Source organism: Phyllostomus hastatus, unplaced genomic scaffold (assembly GCF_019186645.2).
Source record: "Phyllostomus hastatus isolate PE091 unplaced genomic scaffold, TTU_PhHast_1.1 phas_scaffold_93, whole genome shotgun sequence".
NCBI lineage: Eukaryota > Metazoa > Chordata > Mammalia > Chiroptera > Phyllostomidae > Phyllostomus > Phyllostomus hastatus.
This window is the reverse complement of record NW_025334042.1, coordinates 4,036,824-4,056,221: the sequence shown is the minus strand read 5'-3', so window position 1 is coordinate 4,056,221 and position 19,398 is coordinate 4,036,824. Positions and strand designations below refer to the sequence as shown.

At 32.8% G+C, this 19,398-nt stretch overlaps 1 protein-coding gene across 1 annotated transcript in view; it reads right to left on the bottom strand.

The window, feature by feature from the left end:
* The window catches only part of ZFC3H1 (zinc finger C3H1-type containing), a 55,694-nt gene that overhangs the window by 11,532 nt on the left and 24,764 nt on the right, over window positions 1-19,398 (bottom strand). Inside the window, exons 10-27 of the mRNA XM_045829968.1 lie at window positions 18,575-18,712; window positions 17,465-17,586; window positions 16,682-16,831; window positions 13,852-14,026; window positions 13,507-13,638; window positions 12,598-13,137; window positions 12,403-12,512; window positions 11,005-11,136; window positions 10,779-10,900; window positions 9,746-9,847; window positions 9,425-9,538; window positions 8,183-8,366; window positions 6,559-6,745; window positions 4,753-4,941; window positions 3,877-4,114; window positions 1,525-1,630; window positions 1,244-1,442; window positions 621-715 (exon numbers count right to left, since the gene is read on the bottom strand). Coding sequence (XP_045685924.1) covers window positions 621-715; window positions 1,244-1,442; window positions 1,525-1,630; window positions 3,877-4,114; window positions 4,753-4,941; window positions 6,559-6,745; window positions 8,183-8,366; window positions 9,425-9,538; window positions 9,746-9,847; window positions 10,779-10,900; window positions 11,005-11,136; window positions 12,403-12,512; window positions 12,598-13,137; window positions 13,507-13,638; window positions 13,852-14,026; window positions 16,682-16,831; window positions 17,465-17,586; window positions 18,575-18,712 — 3,035 coding nt within the window. The remainder of the gene's footprint in view (window positions 1-620; window positions 716-1,243; window positions 1,443-1,524; window positions 1,631-3,876; window positions 4,115-4,752; window positions 4,942-6,558; window positions 6,746-8,182; window positions 8,367-9,424; window positions 9,539-9,745; window positions 9,848-10,778; window positions 10,901-11,004; window positions 11,137-12,402; window positions 12,513-12,597; window positions 13,138-13,506; window positions 13,639-13,851; window positions 14,027-16,681; window positions 16,832-17,464; window positions 17,587-18,574; window positions 18,713-19,398) is intronic.

Below are 19,398 nucleotides of genomic sequence, written 5' to 3'. Positions count from 1 at the left end.
TTTACTATCTGGCTCTTAAGAAAAAAGTTTTCTGATCACCACAGAGATAAGGAAGAAGAAGGGGAAAGAACTTTAAACAAAAATAATTCTTCATGATCTGTTGTGACCTACCACTGTTGTTAGAAAAAGAACTGAGCAAAACAAAAGCAGCAAATACAGAGCTCTATTGAGTTACTGAGAAAAGAATCCTATAAAATTTCTTACTCAACATTTCAGAGGTTAGAGCAGTTCTCTTTAGAATTAAAAAAAGTATAAGGCAAATTATTTACATTCACTTTTGATCAGTCAAATAACTTAAAACTCATTTAAAAAAAAATCACTATAGTCCCAGGATAATCCATTGCCATATTATTATGTGCTAAAATTAACAATAACATTAAGTTAAAAACAGAATGAGTCACCACGGTGTTAATATAAGCCTTCATTAGTGTCTTTAATCCAAATAATATAAAGCATTTTAGATCTTTCCATTTCTATTAAATTCTATTGCCTAAGAGGGTATTCAAGTGTTTTTTAAACATCAGTCTAAACTGTAGTCAATCCACAAAAGAAAATTTAAAATCTTTCCACTGAACTATACTATCTCATTCTTCTGCAAACCAAAAGTGCTACAAACTTACCGAAACAGATCCAAGTTACTATACTTCTCAAACCCAGGTTTAAAGAAGGATGCAATAAATTTTCGCAAAAATGGAAGAAGATTATCCCCTTGATTCTATTTTAAAAAGAGGAAGAACACATATTAGGCTTATAATGTTTAATTAAAATCTTTCAAGGGAGGAAAAACCCCTAAAAAAAACTTCACTGATTAGATCTCTTAAGTAGGTGGGGATAAAGATAACTTCTATACTCTGATATCCAAATTAAATTCAACTAACCATTAAACAGCTGGACACTCAATATACCACAATCTCAAGTTGCAGCCAATTACTTATTAAACTTCTATTATATGTTTCACACTGTGCTAGGTGCTGGAGCGCTGATATGAGTAAGACATGATCCTTGCTCTCAAGGAATTCTTTATAGTATATAAAGCAGCTATAAACAAAATTACAAAGCAATTTAATAAGTGTAATGGTAAAACTATGTACAGGGTATTATATAGGAGAGAGAGAAGGAATATCTAACATAGTGTGCAAAGGGCACAAGAACCAGAAAAGCTCCTGGAAAGGATGCCTGAAACATCTTAAGAAACTGTGAAACATAAAAACATATTTAAATATTTAAGTCATTTCATTTTTACCTGCAAGATGAAGAACTTGCATGTATGATAAAAAATCTCTGCATTTTGAGGATTTTTTTCAAATGCAGTAAGCCACACTGCCCTGGCTTTGTCGTGCTGATTTGTTTGCAAATATAAAGCAATAAGGGCTTCCAACAACTGGCAGTTCATGGGACAAGATTCCAACAAACATTTACAAAGTTCTATTGCAGCCTCATACCTTAACAAGAAAAAAAACATGTCTATGTATTTTAAAAATCAACTTTTAATATAAGGTTAACTGCATGTCAATTAAGTTTTACCTTTCTAGCAGCTGGTGCAGAGCAATCATGTTTGTGTAAAGCGGAACACAGACCTCTACTCTTTCCTCAACAGTAAAGCTCTCGTCTGTGCAAGCTTTCACTGCATCTATTCAAAAATATCACAATAACATGAATCAAACATAAAATGAATTATCTGACTGTTATTTAAACTCTAAAAAACCAATAGGAGAAGATGGCCTATCATCCCTTACCTTGACCATCATTTTGTATTGAACTGATGGTTTTTACCCAAACTCCTAAAATTCAATCTCTTACTCTCTCTTTCCTGCTGAAAATAAAACCACCCAATATAACAAGTGCCCATGCATTTATCCTAAATTCCTTAAAACTGATCTAAAACAAAATCAAATAATTAATTACCTTTTCATCTTTCTCAGATGCACTTTAAAAAAGGCCTTGACTGCTATCATACGGCCATTTAAATGTCTGCCCCTAAACTAGATCCTTTCCTTACTTCTTCAAAATACACTTCTCCGTTGTAAAGAATCCTTTTTGATAGGACAGGAGACTTCTTAGAGAATGGTACCACATTTTACTTCACACAACTGTCACTATTTCCTCCTTTGCCCAATGGCAGTATGACTCCCAGATTTGCACAAGTTTAAAAGTGAATGCCATTCTGAAACTGCACATTAGAAGTTCACTTATAGGATCATAATTACACAAGCCGAAAAGCCTACCTCTACATTCATTTTAATTGATTAGCATTTGATAATGTTATTCCTCTTCTTTTTAATTTCTCCTTGTCTCTGCTTCTAAGAGACTGTTTACATTTCCTCTTGGTCTCATTTACTGACTCTATTCTCCCTCTTACCCCTTACTGCTGTACTTTTAAATCTCCATTTCCTCAGAGGAAACATCTCACAGCTTCAACTACTGAATAATTTACTGCAAGAGCACATTAAAAACTGTAAAGCAATTTGTAATACAGTAATTTCTATGTAATTAACTTTCAAATCCATTTCTCTATCCATAATTGTCCACTTATGGTCCACTTCCTTATTTCCTTCTGCTAAAAGGCATTTTCAATTGGATGACCAATTACTATTCACAAATACCACTCCTACTACTGAAGTCAGTCTTCCAAATTTACCAGTTTTCTACTAATACAATCTCATGTAGAAGACCCTGAATTCATCTTTGACTATCTTCTCTTCTTCCCTGGCGTTTAATCTATCCCCTACATCTCTATGTGCTAACTTTAAATGTATCTAATAAATACTCTTTCCCAGGTTATGGCAATGAGTTTCTGGTTGGTTTTCTTCCCTGTAATTTCATTTCTCTTCAGCACACTTTTTTTCTTTCTTAAAGGACCTCTATTGTCATCAAGTCTATCACACTTACAGAGTTCTTGAAAACTTGGTATCATTCCATTTGGTAAAGTTAATTCCTACTATTCTCCAGCACAAAACTCTCGCTTTAATAAGGAAGGACTCTTCCTTCTAATTTCCCTTCAAATCCAATGTACTAATTCCTAACTACTTGTTGTTTCTTGTTTACTTAGCTCCTCTAACAGGAATGTACTTCTTCTCCTTCCTCTCTTCACTGGTTTATTCAATAAACATTTACTAAGCACTTAGCACACAGCCAGACATCATAAGCCAAAGGTAAGACAAGAGTCCTACCTTTGAAGAGGCCCACTATGTCACATCATAGTTGAGCTTCAAAATCCAGCTTCAAGTCCTAATTCTTCTATGAAGACTTCCTTGATCATGCCAACCTACAATAATCTCTTCCCTTTGGGTTTATGGCCTGTCCCATATAATTTTGTCAATCACAAATCCTAATCTCTTCTATAAGCATAGAATTTAGATTACATATTAAGATACACAGTAATCTAGACTCATTTGTTATTATGTCAAATGCACAGATTTTATCTTCTGACTAGGCTATGTAGTTCTTAGTAAGAAGGAATAGTCTTTATACCTTATATATATTCCATAGCAGATACATTATTTGGTATATAACAATAATCAGACTCACTGATAAATCAAATATTAATAACTTGAAAAAATAAAACATAATCTTTAGCTTTCACTTTGATGGACTGCTTCAAAAAAATAATTACTTGATTCTGTGATTCAATCAATTTGTTAAACCTATATAATTTACCTATCAAGCTGATATCCTTTGTCTTAATCAGAAAAACTAATTATGTAGCATATCACAGTTCCTAACATTTACAGGTGCCAATGCCCATCTTTTCTGATTCAATCTTTAATCTTTCAAACACTCATGTAATAAAGTATGAAACTACAACTGGCATATGTAAATCTGTTCCATTCAATAATAAACAACCATAATAAATAATTTAGAAACATTTATACTTACCTTCAAAAACTGCCAACAACATATCAGGATTAGTCTTTACATCTTGAACTGTTTGCCACGGCATTATGAACGGTTCTGTGTTAACAATTCTTGAAGGATTGGCATTTGATGGATCATAAAATCTTGAAGGGAGACTGTTGAATTCAATAAGATGTATGTAGGCCAGCCATGCCAAACATCGATCACTTGTTTTAAGGTACTCAGCTACTATTCCATCATTAGCCGATTTCAATGCATTCTAGGTAAATTTAAAAAAAATCTGAAAGTGTTTTTTAAAATACTCACTCCTATACCTAAGATTTAAATGTAAAGGCACTATATAATAATAAAACAGTTGTATTTTTTTGGAGTGGTTCTTAAACACCTAAGTTAAAACTTTGAAAATCACCAATTTTTTTAATCAAAAACTTTTTAGAGATATCAATACTAAATCAGCAATTTTTACTATGTTTATAGAAGGTACATGACACACTTAACTGGAAAAAGATTAAATTTATCTGGACATTTTAAGTGCCTTATTATTCAAAATCTAATAAGATAACGAGAAAAAATAGTACAAACAAAAACTCCACACCCATAGAAGATTTTCACTATGAACTAATTTTTTTTATCTTATTGTTTGAATACTGAAGTTTATTCTGGTGGGTAATGAACGTTTATTTTCATTTAAACCCCATAAACACTCTAAAGAAGGTATCTCTACTAAGCAGATGAAGAAACAATCATAAACTTACTCAGCTTCACATAACTAGTAAGTGGCAAAACAAGGATTCAAATCTAAACCCTGTGTTCTTATCATTGAACAATGCTACCTATGTTTTAGACCTCTTAAAAATTCTCTACAAAGTACAATTTAATGCTACAGTAACTATTTACCTGCAAAAGTGCAAGTGCACTTTGGGATCTTCCAGTAAATATGTGCAGTTGAACTCTAAACAAAAGAGCCTCTAAAAGCTGAAAGGACAGAATATCTGATGCTTCCCGCTTGGCTGCTCCCATCAGAAACTCCACCATTCTCTCACATACATAATCCTTTTCTTCAAAGGTGCTTTCTAGGTGTAGAAACTGCCCAAAGGGATTTCATACATTAATCCTGCTTCATAAGAATAAACTAAAACCACAGATTTTTCATGTTTCATTGAGAAACTGTCTCATATTAAATCTTCAATTTCTACAAAAAGGTAATTATAAATGTACATAAGCTCATCTTCCAGTACTATAATCTAGATTTCCCTTTCTACCAGAATTTGGAAAGTGCAATAAGATAAAACCTACAATACTGATGTACTCTCATAATTACCACTGAAACAATTCCATCTTTCCTTTCTTTGAATCAATAGGTAAATGAGAGCAAGACCATGAGGGACCTCCAAAAACTCACATGTTTGTAGTCATATACAATTTAATTGGCACTGCTTCTTAGGTGTGGGATTATACAAAAATTTTGAAAATAGTATTCATATTAGACCTATGTGTCACAATAAATAATCTAAAAGATTTAATTAAGAAATTAAAAAGAGCCCTCGCCTGTGTGGCTCAGTTGGTTCGAGCATGACCCATAACCAAAAGGTAGCGGGTTTGTTTCCAGGTCAGAAACATGCCTGGGTTGCAGGTCCTGTCCCTTGTCCAGGTATACGTGATCCCCCGTAGGAGGCAACCAACTGATGCTTCCTTCTCACATTGATGTGTCTCTCTCTCCCGCCCCCTCCCTCTAAAAGCAATAAAAAAGATGTGCTCAGTTGAGGATAAAAAAAAGAAAAAAAGAAAGAAATCTAAAAGGTCCTTTAAAGACCAAAACTTTAAGGAAAAAAATTACACCTTAAAAATCTTGTAGTGATTAATAGCATTAACTTTGGTACAAGGCTCCAGGTCAAAAATCAAGCATATTCTACTGTCCACCTCTATTTAGTACTTGTGTTAGGTGAGTAGGAGTTAAAGCTGGCAAGTTCATTCATTAAGGGATACCATATTATCCAAAAATCTATTTGTTCTGAATTTCAGATAGTAAGAAAATGATAGATCTGACAGTAATAGATTTATCTGGAAGTTTATCTGAATCTAATACCTTCTGACTTCAGCTAGTAGAAGTTCAGATATTAATGAATATTTATTTTACAAGTGGATTATTTGTAATTTTAAATTTAAACCTGGATAGAAAACATCTCATTTTCTCAGAGAATGAGGAAGTACCTATTTTTTTTTACCAGATCTTTGTATTTTGGCAAGGTTCAACATTCATATGAATTACACATTATTTCCATAAGTAATGAAGACTGATAATATATCATTTCTTACCATTCATGGCAGTGTTATACATGAATAAGAATTTAAAAGAAATTTTTTTCAGATGCTATGCACAAAATTCACTTAACTTTGCCCAAACTAAAATTGCTTAATAATAGCTAAGGATAAAATGTTTTAAAATGTTTATAATTTTTCCTTACCAACAAAGTTAACAAAAATCACCTCTTGACTAAATATTTTCTTCCTGTTTAGTCTAAATTAATCCTGACTCAGAGAAGTGATTTTGGGGTTACTGGACACCAACAGTATAGGTATTATATCCATATGCAAATAAAGCATATGATCTGTTAAGCTACATATCAATATTTAAGATGATCCGAAGAGTTATGAACACACACACACACAAACACATGGGACAATGTTATCTCTTCTACTCACAGTCCAAAAACTTTGATAATCAGGAGCATATTCAACAGCTGTTTCACACATTTCCTGCACCTCCTCCTTGGTTCCTCTTTTAGAAAACAATCTGAGGTAATGGCACCAAATTTCTGGATTGTCTTTATTGTTTTCCAAAGCCCGAGCCAGAACATTTAAAGCAGAATCCAAAGACTCTGAACACAGCCTACATGTTAAGAAGAAAAGCAGGAACATTTTCCTTTAATGTTTGAAAATACTTTTAAATTAGGCTAGTCTACTGAGTCATTTTTTAAATTCCATTTTGTATTAAAACCTACCAAGAGGCTAGAGTCACCTGTGACAAAGAGGTAGATTAGAATTTTAAGTCAATCTGTTCAAAAAAGGTCCTGATTTCCCACAGATCCAACAATTCCTTTTTAAGTGGATGCTCAGTTAACATTTACCAGATAAAACCACTAAAACCACTGTGTTATAAAATCACTAAATTATCAACTTCAAATGTGCTTTAAGTCCATACTCAGCAATACCTTTTATGATTTACACTGGTCTGGGAATGGGAAAAGTTAAACAATTCCCCCTCAAGGCCAGTTACTGCCAGTACAACATATCAAAGCTTTCAATATAATAGTTCTTTTCAACGGTCAAGGGCTTGCTATCTCTTGGAGAAGATAATTGTCTCTCATGATCCTATTCATAAAATAATGTACAGCTCTTTGGCCTTCACTCAGTAAATGAGTCAGAAAAGAAAACACTGTTACTTATCCCATCAACATGAAAATGACATACAGGGCAAGTTAAATAAGCACCGTATTCAGGTAAGTGAGGTGTATTAGCATTATGCAGTGCTGCCTTAATAAAAAGAAAAGGCTTTTATACCAAATTTTAAGATAGATAATCAGATTAGCCTTTAAAACAAGATAAAACTGAATTATTTTCATTTAAAAATTAACATAATAAAAAATTATTCCTGGTAACAAAAAAATTATTCCCAGTAAACCTAACAAAAAAGTAGGAGTCAGAAAATACATTTATGCAACAGGAGCTGTCATTTATGAGATCATTACTATGACCTTATTTGTATACATATAACATAATACCACATGCAGAAAAAAAGGCAATTCACAACTTAGAGGACCTTAGATAAGCTTTAAACCTCCAAATGAAAATTTTGGACAAAAAATTTAAACAAAAATTTTGAACAAAAAATTTAAACAAAAATTTTAACAAAAAATTTGAAACAAAAATTTTGACAAAAAATTTAAACAAAAATTTTGAACAAAAAATTTAAACAAAAATTTTGAACAAAAAATTTAACTTCTTCCATTACTTTTTAATAAACCCAATAATTAATCCCTACAACACTCAGAATAGACTGTTTTTACTAAACCTACTTTGAAAGAAGAGCCTACTAGAGTTAAAAACTATGGCCATTTTATTACCTATACACTGAGCCATGCACACAACTCAAGATCTAATCTTAAACGTTTTCTAATAGCTTTTAAACAATAAAGTGCTTTTGGCTCTGTCAAAAAACAAAGGCTACATTGATAAAAGGAAGGAAATATTACCACAAAAGAAATAAACCTCAAACACAAAAATATAAATGTGCAATAGTTTACACAAAGATTAGAACTGGACCTACCCTTCATTTTGACTTAAGTACTTGTATGCAAGCTTGAGCCAAAGTTGTACATGAGAAGGATTTTCAAGCACACTTGCTTCTAAATTAGCAATGTCATCAGTCTCATTTGTAAAATATCTGACGTCATCTGGAGTCACAACTGTATCCAAAGCTGGAACTTTTATCCGGTTCCCTGGCTGAAAGGCTATATAAAAAAGTATCATTAGCTTCATACTTTCTCTTACCCACAGACACAAGGAAAAACTGGCCTCCTCTTTAAAATAATCTAAAAAGCTAACGATTCTAATGATAGGCAGTAGCTCATTGTTTGTTTTTTAAGATTTTATTTATTATTTTTAGAGAGGAGAAGGAGGGACAAAGAGAGGTAGGAAAACATCAATGTGTGAGACACCCATTGGTAGCCTCTCACTCACCCCAACTAGAGACCTGGCCTGCAACCCAGGCATGGGGTTCAATTCCAAGTCAGGACTGGGAATCAAACTGGCGATTTTTTGGTTTGCAGGCCAGTACTCAATCCACTGAGCCATATCAGCCAGAGCAGCTCGTAGCTTAAGGTAAAGCAACCGTACAATTTATTGTCCAAACCAGGACACATCTAAGAGTGATAGGGGATGTTATTAAAAATTACACCAAGACTCTGCTGGGCCAAACAGAAGTATGGTCTCCCTACTTTAAGGTAAGTGTCATCATCTGACAATTCACATTCGTTAAACTGTAAGAGAAAGTTATAATTTATGAAGATGGTTTATTCCACTATATCTAAATTAAATAAAAAGTGTTACATTAATGTAAATAAGCACAGGAGAGCATACACCTATCAGGTATTAGCTAATGCACAAACAGTAAACAATTAAACTTCCAAATCTGAGATTCTAATGCAAGATGTACCTAACAATAAGGCACTCATTTATTCATTCATTTTGTGAGCCTACTGACAGCGTATCAGAAAGCAGAGGCTCAAAAATGATGTAAAACAGAACATATGCCCTCAAAAAGACACAGTACTTTGAAGCTGTCCCAATTACTAAAGAGTAATCCTTGCAGGTACTGAACCATGAATACAAAATGTCCTGCAATGTAGGAAGCAGCCCTGAAGAATAAAGAACTAACTGCCTTAAATGCCAAACAGCATAAGTACTTCTAAAAAAATAAAAATAAGAAAATTAGGCTAGTACATACACCAAAAATTAGTAAAGTGGAACACCAAAATTTAATAATTCTGAATCTTCAATTACTTCTTACCATACTTAATTGGTCCTGTGGACTGTTCCTCATCACTACTATTGTCTGAAATAGGTTTTCTCCAAAACTTTGGCTTCCACTTTCTTTTATCTTTATAGGTTGTAAAGGGAGGTGCTAAAGTAGAAATGAGAAGACTGTTAATTGATACACCTAGTTTTTTATAGTTTGAAGGCTACCTAAATAATACTTAAAAAGAGCTAAATTTATTCTGTTCTGTTAGAGTTGACATATCTATATTATACTGAGAACATAATGCCAAAAAATTTGCTGTCACAAAGAAACTACAATATTCTTTTGTGTGAGAGAGACATATATACTCACTATGGCCTTTACTTTCGTTGACATTGCTAACAAGAAGAACAGCCATCTGGTCCATTGACATTCGATCTTTGTTTACTCCGAAAAGTTTCTCAACATATTTTTCTGAAATTAGAGCATTGCTATCTTCATAAAAAGTATAAAAAACATGGATTTCAGAGATGAGGCTAATTAAAGAGTATGAAGTGAAGAACAGTTTAAGAATGTAAGAGAAATATATGGTAGTAATTAAAAACACAGCGTTCTAGAGGGCAAGGCCTGTATTATCTTAACCACTACAGCAAATCCTACATCATGCACCGAATTTGGGCTAAAAAAGAAAGTACTTCCTGAAACTAACCAAGTGAAAATTAAAGTCCTATATTGGGAATGATTAGATTCAGTGACTTTATACATCACTCTGGGTCATGATAACATTAAATGTAATAAACACCAATTCCCTGATTTGCAAAAGACTTGCAGTTTAAGGTTTAATCTGGCATTAACTCTGAGGAAAAGCTTAACAATATTTACTCATATCTGACAATAACCTGTGCTTTCTATAATGTCAAAGAATATAAAGTCTTTTTATTTCATTGTATAATCTGAAATCACAAACATCTCCTCCTAAATAGAGGTCTATTTAAAAATCATTACTAAAACTTCTATACAAATGTTTATATATTGTTCTAAATAAACGAAACTGTTTAAATGAGCTCTGACCAAAGACTTTTCTGCAGTGACAGAAATGTCTTGTATCTGCACCATTCTACTGGTAAGCACTTAACTGCTTTTGAGCTCAATGGTGGCTGCTGAGCACTTGAAATGTGGATAGTGTAACTTGAAAGAATGCATTTTAATTTTAATTAATTTCAATAGGAATAGCAACATATGGCTAGTGACTACAGCACTGGACATAGCAGATCTACATAAAGTGTCCCAGATGAATGTATCCAATTATAGCAATTAAAAGATGTCAAAAACAACTGAATATTAAATTCTTAAATTTCCTAAATTCAAGTTTTCATTTGGGAAACAACAAGAGGTCTTTAAAAACCTGCTGCAGTAGCAATTTCTTCATCAGTGCTTGTTTCTGAACAACCAATCAAAGATAGATTATATGACAGAATGTCCTGGAATAGCTGTTTCCGGCTAAGCGTATAGTCTTGTGTATGCTGCCTAAAATAAAATGACAACACAAAAAAATTTAATTGTGTACACATCAAAGCTAAATATCAAGACTGTCTTTTAAATTAAAATGTTCACAAATTAAAACTACTTACCACTGACAATCATCATCATTACATGTTCCTGTTAAATCAAAACGGCAGAAACACTGATCCGGTTCAATCATATTACTGTATGATACTGAGCTTAAGGGAAGTTTTTCCTTGGTTCGATAGTATGGACTAAATCTAAGGAGAAGAGAAGTGGACATACGCTCCATAAACATATGCCAGAAAATTTTTTAAATATTTCATTTTTCCTTACCATTAAAATTCTATAACTTTAAGCATATTATTTATCTAATTACTTAATAGCAAAATTAACTCTGGGAAACAACCTGAATATCAAGTCACAGGGAGGGATAAACCATACCCTTTTATACTCAGAACATAAAAGACCTCAAATAGAAAACAAAACCCAAAAAATCCTGTATTGTAAAAGTAGTGTTTTCAGTCCTGGTTGTTGTGGCTCAGTGGATTGAGCACCAGACTGAAATGAAAGGGTGCCAGTTCAATTCCCAGTCAGGGTACATGCCTGGGTTGTGGTGGGGTCCCCACTTGGGGGCCTTGTGAAAGGAAATCGATCTATATTTCTCTCCCACACTTATGTTTCTCTCCCTCTCTTTCTCCCTCCCTTCCCCTTCTCTCTAAAAGTAAATAATCTTTAAAAAATAAAAGTAGTATCTTCATACAACATAATAAATACTCTATGATATTGGTATTTCTTGTACACGTTACCAGCCAACAAAAAAACTTGGGAAAAAAAATTTATACTTCCTGGTAGGTGCTTCACAATTTATAATTGAATCGTACCCATTTAACAATCTCACAACTTCTAGAAGTCTAAAAACAAACGCAACCTCCCACAAAGTAATCCATCTGAGAATACCTAAATCAATTTTATGAGAGCTGGTCAATGCATTTCTTATGCAGGGTAAGAGTAAAATTTAAAAAAATTAAAAATGCCTGGCTGGCGTAGCTCAGTGGATTGAGCATGGGCTGCGAACCAAAGTATCGCAGGTTGGATTCCCAGTCAGGGTATATGCCTAGGTTGCAGGCCATGACCCCCAGCAACCGCACACTGATGTTTCTCTATCTTCCTCCCTTCCCTCTCTAAAAATAAATAAAATCTTTAAAAAAAATTAAAAATGTTCATAGGACTTTTTTTTTTTCCCCCTAAAATCTCTTAACAGGCAGTAATCCAGGATCCACAATTCCACCAGCAGCCAGAAATTAGAATTTGATAAGAATTAATAATCCCAAGTATGAGCTAAACCTTACTTCCTGATTTGATTTCTGTATGACAAGACACTTAATTTTTATTCTCCCTGAAAAGTTCATTTTTTAGTCACCATGATTCAATTTTCTTTCATCATTATCAAATAGTCAAAGTTACAATATCAACAATAGGAGCAATCCTGAAACTCAAGCTCAATGAATCTTTCTTTTATATACCTGTAGGATTTAAACACTAGAAGAGGGCTGTGGTAGGGACTAAAAGGAAATGGCTTCACTTCTGTAGTTTTATTTTGTGCAGTCACAAAATCTATATCCACAGAAATCTCCTGCAAAAGAAGACAATAATTTCATAAGGAAAACAGGGCTAGGGTGAATTCTACATTTTCTAGAGAATACGAAATGTTCAGTTACCTGACCACACAAATCCTTTCCCGTGATGCCTGTGGTAGTTTTTAAAATCAGTTGTTTTAAGCTATCAGCTTTTGAATATAATTTTTGCAATTCACCAATTTTCAACCCTAGAAAAAGTTCTGGTTTTTCTACTGTGTTCTTAGGTTTATTTACACATTCTTTGTTAGGTGTGTCAGTGTGCTTAAGATTAGGTTTAGTAAAAGAATTGGATTCTAAGAAGGATCTTCTTCGTTCTCTGCTTGAACCAGACAAAACCTCATCATCCACATCATTTTCCTCAGTGTCCAGAATTAATTTATCTTGAGTCAGATCATGAAGTGACGGTTGAGGTAAAGAAAATTCAGGTTCCTCTTCCACAACTGGAGCAATACTTTGTTGTTCCTTTGCTTTAAGGGCCCGAGCTTCTTTCAGTTTTTGAATTTTCAGGGCATATTCATATTCTAGCTTTTGTAATCGTCTTTTTTCCATAGCAATTAGTTCTGCTGAATGCTTTCTTGGACTTGATACTGGAGAATTGTCCAGTCTCATTATTTTGTTTGGCTGGGGGAAATAATGATATAAATATTTTATATTGCTATGATTTTATAAACAATTTTTCATAAGGTAAATAAATGTACTATCCCTGATACAATGCCAACATTACAAAACTAAGTAACAAGAATAAACAGAGTTTTACAAGTATCTAACAGTTTTGATAGTTAATCTATGATCTATAAAACACAAAAAAAGGCAGTACATAATAAACAAACAAGGTTCCAAAAACATGGACATCACTTAAAAACAAAGCTTTAATCTTACTCTTTGAATATTCAAGAGAGAACCTGAATTATCTCTTATACCTCTTACTCTCAAAACTATCATAAAAATCTTCTGCTTGCCAAAAATAAAATATTTCTACAAACAACTTACTCCAAGGCGATCTTGTTCCAGTTTACGTTTTCCTATTTCTTTACTAGCCACTGCCTTTGCCCGAGCAAGCTCTTCTCCATATTTTAGAGTCAAAGCTTTTTTAACCGTAACACGTTGCTGTACTTTGTGAATCTGAAAACACAGAATAATTCTGAAAACGTAAATGTAAACCTTAGAAGAGGAAATAACTTCTTAACACAGCAGCAAGTTTAGGGTATTCAACTAAAAATAGAAATATTTCAATATTATGTCTCAGGGGAGAAAATTATTTTATTAAAAATTTGGCCCATAAAAAACGTGTAGTAAACATGACTATGGTATTTTTATTTAAAAAAAGAACATTACTTGTTCCTGAAGCTTCTTCAAAAACATTTTGTTGACGCTGAGAATTTTCTCTGTTGCTTGAAGCTGTTCTGTAAGTTTTGCAATCTTTGTTTCAGCATTTCGAACAGATTCTTTCTTCTTAGCTTCTTGCTGTACTAGATTCTTTAAAACAGATTCATCTTTCATCAAGAGAATCCTATTTGAAAAGTAACAATTCTCATTAATGCTTTTCTAAACTGGTAGACTAACATCACCAGAATAAAGTTTACAAAGCAGTAACTCATTTTTAAGGCAAAAGATTCATACAATCTGAAGAGAAACCAGAGCGTAACAGTAACTCATTTTTAAAAATATATTTATGATATGCTAGTGATGAATACTTTCATATTCATCAATCACACAGGTATTCAAATACATAATGTTCCATTTTATAAAAGTAAATATGGGTCTAATTTTTTTAAAAAATCATTTAAATCTAAGTACCGTGAATTACAGTTAAAAAGTTGTTAATAATAAATGTTTAATGTTGGTGGAATCTGACCCTATGTGACTTTGGAAAGCTAAGGACTTAAGGCAGAAAACTGCTATGTTTAGCTTCACATATAATGCTAATAAATATCTAATAAACATAAGCACGTTTAATTAAAAATATCTAACTCATTTTATCTAATGCAAGGCAAGGAAAGAGAAAAGGAAGTCTAATTTTAAAATGACATACAGATTTAAAGTTTGGAACTGATAAGTAAAACAAGACAAAAGACAAATCTGTGGATATAAACTTTCATCTTTTCAACTATTAAATACAGTGGTAGCTCAGTACTCATCGTTAATTCAATCCAGAACTCATGATGAAACCGAGTACCAAACAATGAAGCATTTTCTCTTGTGGGGCAGCATCATGACTCATACAAATTCTAGCAAGTGCAACAAGTCCCAAGAAAGTACCAAGTGCTGAAATATTTTTTTTTTCCTCATCAAAATGTGATGAGTACAGGGTTTACGTTCTGAAGCTGATGAGTACCAAATTATGACTGTATTATGGTTAAAAAAAAAGAAAGAAAAAGCAACCTTCCCAGAAAGATATCATATTTTAACAGTCACAACAACTGACATCTAGAAAAAATCATAAGCTCTGGCTGAGTAAGCTCAGTTGGTTACAGTGTTGTCCCTATATACCAAGGTTGCTGGTTCAATATCTGGACAGGGAACATATAAGAATCAACCAATGAATGCATAAATAAGTAGAACAACAAATTGATATTTCTCTCACTCTCTAAAAATCAATCAGTCAATCAACAAATAAAAGCTTCCCTAGAATGAATCATAAACACAGAGATTGTATGATAAAAAGGAAAGTAAAAAGACAAATAATTTTTAAAAAACTTTTCATTTGTTAAGTTATTAAAGAAACAGAATCTAAGTAAACTTAACTTAATCTCCTCCTTTTAAAACAAACCACTTCTCATTGATAATTTTAGAAGTTGATGGTCATTACAAGTATTTCAACTATAAAGCACATTTTTCAGATCTCTAATTATCAGGATATGTCTCAATATTATTGCATATCATAGTTCAGCTAGAAGCATGTTTTCTTTCTAGTAATGTATAAAATAATGGCACATACTAGAAGTAATAAAGTATGACAGCACAAATATAATTCAAAGCTTAAGACACTTTGTAAACTTTTAAAAACATCAGGGTGGCTATAATGTTAGAAATGAGGCTATAAATTTCCACCTTTTTTCCTTAATTAACTACAGGTAGATAAACTTTTGAAGCTTGTTTTAGAAACAATTAAACTGTTTATACATTACTGTTAATGATTTTTCAACAAATTAATTCAGCACTGTAATCATTTTTTTACTATCAAGATTTAAATGTTAAGAATTGGTCAGTAAGTTACAAACACGGGACAGGGAAAGTCTTACCATCTTTGCACAGAACCTCCCTCTCACTCTTGTAAACCTAAAAGGGGACTGGCAGAACAAAGCTCAGGAATGTTGATGTTATCTAAAACCATTTTGCTCTTTATCAACTAATGATATCAGAGTGTTTGGAGTGGAAAAAAGGTACATCCATAAATGTTGTAACTATTTCCATCAAATACATGGTAGTGGCTCTCATCACAAAAAAAATGCTTTTACTATGTATGGGTATTGGACTTACTGTGGTAATCATTTCACAATACATACAAATATCAAATCATTGTGTTGTACACTCAAAACTATACTTCATGTCAATTATTCCCCAATAAAATAACCCCAAAATATACCAATGAATTTCAAATAGATTCTATTATTCAACATATTCATCTTATGAGGTTTTATACATGTTCTCAAAATTCTGAAACACCACTTGAACAATACAGTAATTTCACAAAACATGTAAGACATTTATGACCCTTAACTTTATATTAACACTTTAAAATAACACCATATCTGACCATGTGTCTCATTAAACAGACTAAGTAATAACTATTTTCAAAAGCCAAGTCCACTACTAACAACAAAAATATGCCTTCAAAGAAGGTATTTCAAAAATCATGCCAGGAGTTTTAAAGAAAATTCCGAATAAGAAGTTTCATAAGTGTTTTTAAGCAATGAACAAACCATATATAAATCTGAAGAGAAAAAAACTCCTTTAAAGTTTTGGCATTTTTATTTAAACATTAGTACTATTGCTTAATGTAAATACGTAATTCACCAAAATGATAACCTCATAAAGTCCTACCAAGTATAAAAGAATTTGTAATCATATCATGTACTTAGTATTGACATACACCATAAAAAGATATCCGTCTAACATGGCAGCATTAGATACATGCAGTATTTAATCAGATAATGAGGCTCACCTATGTTTTTTAAGTTTTGCTTCTGCATCTGAAACCTGTTTAGTAACCATTGCTATTCTGCCAATCCCATCAATTTCCACATCAGAGTTTGCTGGGGATGATGAATTTGTCTTCAGCTGATCTGATTTAATCAAACGCTGTTTTTCCCGACTAAAATAATAAAGATGGATGAATTACACCAAAGAATAAACTGAAGTTATAAATTTTCTTTGAAGATGTATTCTATTTCATAACATAAAGTAAAAATACTAATCATATTAACTAATAATAATGGTGACAACCAATATGCATGATCCAAATTTCCTTTCAAATCACATATAGCCCTGACCATCGTGGCTAAGCTGGTTGGGTGTAGTTCCACAAAGCAAAAGGTTGCCATTTCGACTCCCAGTCAGGACATGTGTCTGGGTTGTGCGTTCAGTCCCCAAGTTCGTTTGGGTGTGTTCCAGGGGCAACCAAAAGATATTTTTCTCCCTCTGTTTATCCCTCTCTTCCCCTCTCTAAAAGTAAATAAAATCTTTGGGACAAAAAAGCTGATAGTGTAGTTCTCCTTTGTATTAGCTTTTCTCTTTTTCTAAGCTGTTTTGATCTGAATGTATCACTGTATTCAAATCTATAGATGATCATCTGGCTCCCCCTCCTGTGTGAATTATAAAGACACTAACTCTGCATCTTGAATAAAATCACTATATATTTCCCAATGCCAACAAACTGTAGAGAGACTTAGTTAAGTACCGAAAACAGCACATACCTTTAAAGCTTATTATACAAAATGCTACTTACTTGGCAATCTCTTCCTTTAACAATCGATACTCAATTTTCTTTTCTTCGGGCAAAGCTTCAGGTGTTCGCATGGGATCATTTTCTTTTTCAGATTTTGGAGGTACTTTCGGTTTTGAAGCTTGCTAGTAAACATTTGAAGTCAACCAGATCAACAGCTTTCCTTATTCCACACCAAGAGGTATAGTTTACATTGTAACCTAGTGTGTACTTACAGACTTACAAATAACTACCTCCATTAATTTCCATTTCTCTTTTAAATTAAATTTATTGGGATAACACTGGAAAGTAACATACAATTTCCAGATATACAACATTATAATTTGACATCTGCTGACACCTGCATACTCTAGTGCACAGGTGGCAAACACAAGGCCCGAGGACTGAATCTAGCCCTCCACCTGGTTTTATCTAGCCCAGCACCTTGTTTCGACTTGCGGCAATGCCGAGTTCCTTGCCCCTAGTTAAGGAGTAGTTAAATGTATATAGTCTTAAAATTACATTTGGCCCTTTGAAGGCAACCTCAAAGCTGATGTGGCCCCCTGGCAAAAATTGCGTTTGACACCCCTGCTCTAGTGTGTGCTCACCACCCAAACTCTGGTTTCCTTCTGCTACCATATACATATATTTGACTCCCTTTACCCACTTCACCCCTCCCGGCTAGTTGTTAATCAGAAAATTGATTATATAATCTACTAAGTTTTCAGGACCTACAATTTGAAAATAACTGAACTAAATCATAGCTAAACAACTGTGGCAGTAGGAACAGGGATAAAAGTTGCACTTAGATCACATATTTTAATAAAAACTGTTTTCTGGTAATATAACACAATTTGAAAACAGTAAATTTCCTTAGTACAGAAAAACAATTATCTACTATTTGAAAACCGGACTAATTAACTGGAAACAAAAATAAAGAGGATCAACAGCTAAATACATCTAAATTTATTTATGCTTCATTATATAAAGCCCAAATAATAAAACACTTAAAATATATCCACAATTTAATACATTAAAAATCATTACCTTTAAGTGATCTAATTTTCAGGAAAAATAAACTTTAATGACTGTCAGTAAATTATCTTTCTTTTTCTCTCTCATTATTGCACTCACCTCGGCAGTTCGTCTTGCTTCTTTAATCATGGATTCCAATCCACCAAAAACACTATTTGTTGACTTGGAAGCCTCGCCATCAGATTCACTGTCATCTGAGTCATTCAGTGTTACAACCACTGATTTATGCTTTGGAAGCTGCAAAGGCAATAAATTTGTTACTCTTAATGACAAAAGTACCTCTATTCTTCTCTTGGCCCTACCACTATTAGCTGCATGACCTTGAACAAGTCCCTTAACCTATCTAAATTTCAACCCATAAAAATAATAGACTCCAAGTACACAGTCTATGGTTTGTTCTAGTTATAGTGCATAACTGACTTTGTCCCACTCTAACAATACTGGTTATATGCCAAAAACATACAATACTGAATATTCTCAGTCTTTAAAGACACCGCTATTATCACCTTCTACACTGTTTTATTTTAGCGAACTTTCTGTAAAGAACCATAATGTTATCTTAAATTAGCTCTTACAACCAAAGTAAAAATTAGTAATTTAAATAATTTTTTAAAATTTTGGCTTTTGCAGTTATATATAAAGGTTAAGTAGCCAAAGTTGGTTTACTTAACAGGCAAGATTTCGACTTTGCTTTCTCCCATTTATACATTTTACTTTGAAACCATTAGAAAATAAGACCAAAAAATAGTCATTTCATCTCCTTAATAAACATCATAGATAAATTCTTACGGTATAGTTATTAACTGGAAAAATATAAGCAAAGTATAAATAAAGATGCAGAGGATAAAAATATACTTTGCTAAAATTAACTATAGAATAGACAGAAAGTCTGAATGGACAAATTTACATAGAAAAAACTTGAG